Here is a 4,485-nt window from a genome sequence, read left to right as displayed (position 1 = left end):
ATGATCTCTCTATATGGATATACTTTTATACATGTAACAATTTATCTGTTCACCCACTGATGTGCCTCTAGAGTGATTATATATATTTTAGGTCTTGTGAACCCTACCATAGTAAATAGGGACATATGGGACATATCTCTTTGATATGTTAATCTCCTTGATTTGGACGTATACTCAGAAGTTGAAGTTGAATAGGTGAATCATGGTAGATGTGCTTTCAGAGCATTGTTTGTTTGTTTGTTTGGAATGATCATACTGTTCTTGATCTAAACTTATACTGGTGATTACAAATGGTGGGGACAGTGGGTAAAGAGAGGCTGGATTTGATTAGTGCATGGTATAATTAGTACATGTTAGTCAAATATAAAACAAAATAATGAGAAAAATCAGAATGAGAGAGATCTACCCTTCACAGGTTCTAAAGGAAAGTTCTTCTGTCCCTCCAGTTTCCACTGTGAAGCCAGGGCAATATCCAAAATTTGGTGAGAGAAATATATCAAAGTTCATGAGACTGACAAGCTGTCCATGCACAACAGCTACCTGTGACCAGAGAGATGAAATTAAGAATTCCTGGGTTCTCATGATTTGGATCACAGAATTAGAGTGTGCTAAGTAACAAAGCTTCTTGTATAACACTGAATCCAAGTCGATGGAAAGAGTCAACCAAACGAGCAGTGTCTCTGATTTCATCCTCCTGGGACTTTCCTCTCGGCCTGAGGACCAAATGCCACTCTTTCTTTTCTTCCTCACCATTTATCTGGTCACCATAGCAGGGAACTTGCTCATCATTCCGGTTATCTGCTCTGATACTCATCTCCAGACTCCCATGTATTTCTTCTTGATTTTCCTTTCTTTCACTGACATTTGCTTCACAACAACTGTTGTCCCCAAGATGCTGGCAAATTTCTTGTCAGAAAAGAAAACAATCTCTTATGCTGGGTGTCTGACACAAATGTATTTCATCTATGCCTTGGGTAATGGTGACAGCTGTCTTCTGGCAGTCATGGCTTTTGACTGCTATGTGGCCATCTGTAATCCATTCCACTATGTCACTATCATGAACCATCATTGCTGTGTCCTGCTGGTGACCTTTTCCTGCTCATTTCCACACCTCCATTCACTCCTGCACACACTTTTGCTGAATAGTCTAACCTTTTGTGGCTCCAAATGTAATCTACCAGTTTCTCTGTGATCTCAGCCCTCTAATGAAACTGTCTTGCTCCTCCACTTTTGTCAATGAGATTGTGATAATAACGGAAGGAACTGTTGTTTTGGTGACCCCTCTTCTATGCATTGCTTTCTCTTCTGTTCGAATTCTCCTAACAGTTCTCAAGATTCCTTCTGCTGCTGGGAAATGCAAAGCCTTTTCTACCTGCGGTTCTCACCTCACTGTGGTTACCCTCTTTTATGGAAGCATCTTCTATGTCTATTTACAGCCTGTGTCCACTTACACTGTCAAGGATCACATGGCTATGATTGTCTACACAGTTTTGTCCTCCATGTTAAACCCTTTTATCTACAGCTTGAGAAATAAAGACCTGAAACAGGGCCTGAGGAAACTCATGAACAGAAGGAGCTTTGTGGAAGCATTCTCTTGACAAACTCTCAAGTGCCATCTATTCCACTTGGACTTGGCTCATTTCCATTCGTTCTTAGTGAATAACCTGTTGTTACAAGTCAGTACTTTTAATCCATGTGAGGCAAAGCTACTGGGGGCAATGACACTCATTGATGTAATTCACGATGGATACCGGTATCTACATAGGTATGACATTCCTAGTCTCTATGTCTCTCCTTTCCTTTATCATGTTATTATGTTCTCATCTTTCAAACACTAATCTTTTTCTCACAAATATTCCTGAGCAAATTTCTCACTGTTTGTTAGACTGGGGTTTCAAAATTCTTCTATTTCAAAATAATACTGAAAAATTACTTAATTTTAGCAGTTGAATGGTTTCACAAACCTTTGAAGAATGAAGTAAGAACAGGAAAAGGTGAGAAGGGTTATGTTTTATGTAATTTTTCTCATTTTGAGGAAATTCCTCATTTCTCTTAAATATTTTCTTTTGTCTTTAGTCTTTCTCTTTATATCCTTCATGTATTGTACTACTGTGGTTTTATTTACTTTAAATTTTCTTTCATATTTTACCATGTAATTAAAATTGCTAATAGGACAAGAAACTGGGACTGCATAGAAATTGTCCATCTCACACAGGGGGATTAAGAAACTCACCCCCAAAAAGCTTTCCTTTGCTGCTAAACTGTATACGTGAAATATGTTATTTATTCTAGAAATTTATACTCACAGGATTATAATATATTATTTTCATAAATGTATGAGTACTATTACTATAAAATGTATAGAATGTTAGGATATATATATATATCCAAAGTTGTTCTATAAATCTCAGTTTAAAACAAGTATAAAAGAGCAACCTGAAATATTATCAATTGAGAAATAGAAAGATTTTGTAGTTTATTATATGGAGTACTACCTTATACAGCAGGCTCAAGGAATCAAATGTATCTTTGTTTTGGTCTTTTTGAGACAGGGTCTCCCTGTAGCCTTTGCTATGGAGACCAGGCTGGCCTCGAACTCACAGAGATCTGCCTGCCTCTGCCTCCTGAGTGCTGGGATTAAAGGCGTGTCCCACCACGCCCGGCCTCAAATATATCTTTATTACTGCCTTAGAAAGTTATTAAGTAGGAAGATCAAGATGTGGAACTGCATTACTCAGAAGTGAACTCTGCGAGCTACAATAATAACTGGCTTGGCAAAATATACCTACTAGTGTAGTATTACCAGGAATGTAATCAGAGTAACCAACCACCTTCTGATTGGATTTAAGGCCCGCTTCATAATATGGAGCCTACACCCAATACTGTAATCCTGGCCAAGAACCTGTGGCTAGACAGGTCACAGGTCATGAGGGATCGCCTACTTCTATCATTCTGCTAAATGGACATAGTATTAAGCTGACACCTAATAAGTTATTGCTATACCCATTGATTAGCACATCTATCAATTCTCATGAGACAAGCATCTTCTTGGAAGCAGATGGCAATTAACATAGAGACCCCCTAATTGGTCAACATGCAGAGAATAAAAGATTGTGGAGTGGCCAGCCATAAGTGGGACACCTATAACACAACCCTCATGCCCAGGCTCAAGGATCATTGTGGAAGAAGGGGCAGAAAGATTGTAAGAGGCAGAGGTGATGGATGAACATAAGAAAATCGTGTTCTTGTGGACCCAAGGCAGTTGCACACATGAACCCATGTTGCTTGTGTCAGCATGCATAAGACCTGCCCAAGCCCAAGTCAGACAAATTCCCAGCTTGGAAGTTGGGTACAGAGCAAGAAACCCTAGCCCTAGATCAGGAATTATTAGTTCTTGATGACTGTTGGGAGACAGAGAGTGTGTTTTCTTTAAGGATAAGACCTTTAAGACCAGGCTCCAAGGGATGACCCACAGCAAAGAGCATTTGGGGAACACAAATCGGACTGGTTAGGCCTCTAAAGGAAGTGATAGAGAACATGAAGGGTGGAGGGGTAGTAAAGTGGGGGGGTAGAGGTAGGGGAAGGGTCTGAATTTGATCAAAATACATCGTAATAAATTCTCAAAATTCAATAAAATATTTTTTAAAGATGTGGAACTAAATGTGAAAGTATAATTCCATTCTGAGACTAGTATCTCTCTCTCTCTCTCCCTCTCTCTCTCTCTCTCTCTTTCTTTCTGTATTGTGAGTGGATAAGAAAGTGTGGGGAGAACAAAGAATAGCACTTGCTCTACACATTCATATTGTCTACGTTTGTTCAAATGAAAGCTATTGCTTATGGGATTTAAACCTATTAATAAATGAGATGCTCAATGCAATGGTGAAAAGTGAAAATTGCCAGTTGAAAAGCTTTTCGTGGGTATGCATATCTGAAAATATACTTGGCACGCTAACTTTGGCAGGTAATTTGATAGCTTTCTAGAATATACTATCCTTGATTCCAAGACTTTTCTTTGTTTATTATAAATGTATATTTTTATTGAGTTTTTGTGCATTTCATATAACAGATCTCAATAAATTTAGACCTCCTCCCCCATTTGAAACCCCCATAAGTCCCCAACAGGATTTCACACATTCTGTCATATGTGATAAAGCTTATTCAGTCAAGAATTTGTACTCAGATATCCTTTGGTGCAAGTTAATCCACTGGAGTCTAGTCAGCCTATCTAGAATCACTCCCTTACAGAAGATCAACTTTCCCTCAGCCTGCAGTAATCAGTTGTCAATAGTTCCTCAGCTAAGGTTGGAGCCTGCTGCCCATTTTCCTAATTCTATGCTGGGTTTTTGTCTGATTGAGTCTGCATGGGTCTTGTACATGCTCTCACCATTGTTGTAAGCTCATATGAGCAAATTCCCAGGGGCCTGAAAGCTGCTGTTTCCTTATGTTCATGCACCAGCCCTGGCTCTTACAATCTTTCTGTCCCCT

The 4,485-nt window shown here is 39.1% G+C and overlaps 1 protein-coding gene across 1 annotated transcript; it reads left to right on the top strand.

Moving 5' to 3' along the window:
* The first annotated feature begins 649 nt into the window (after nucleotides 1-649).
* LOC108490269 (olfactory receptor 1L8-like) lies at nucleotides 650-1,598 on the top strand. Its single transcript, XM_017795968.1, is given in 2 exon segments — nucleotides 650-1,165; nucleotides 1,167-1,598. Coding segments are annotated over 2 exon segments (948 nt in total).
* The last annotated feature ends 2,887 nt before the right edge of the window (nucleotides 1,599-4,485 follow it).

Source organism: Nannospalax galili, unplaced genomic scaffold (genome assembly GCF_000622305.1).
Source record: "Nannospalax galili isolate Female #2095 unplaced genomic scaffold, S.galili_v1.0 scaffold290, whole genome shotgun sequence".
In the NCBI taxonomy this organism is placed as follows: Eukaryota; Metazoa; Chordata; class Mammalia; order Rodentia; family Spalacidae; genus Nannospalax; species Nannospalax galili.
This window is presented reverse-complemented; position numbering and strand designations above follow the sequence as displayed.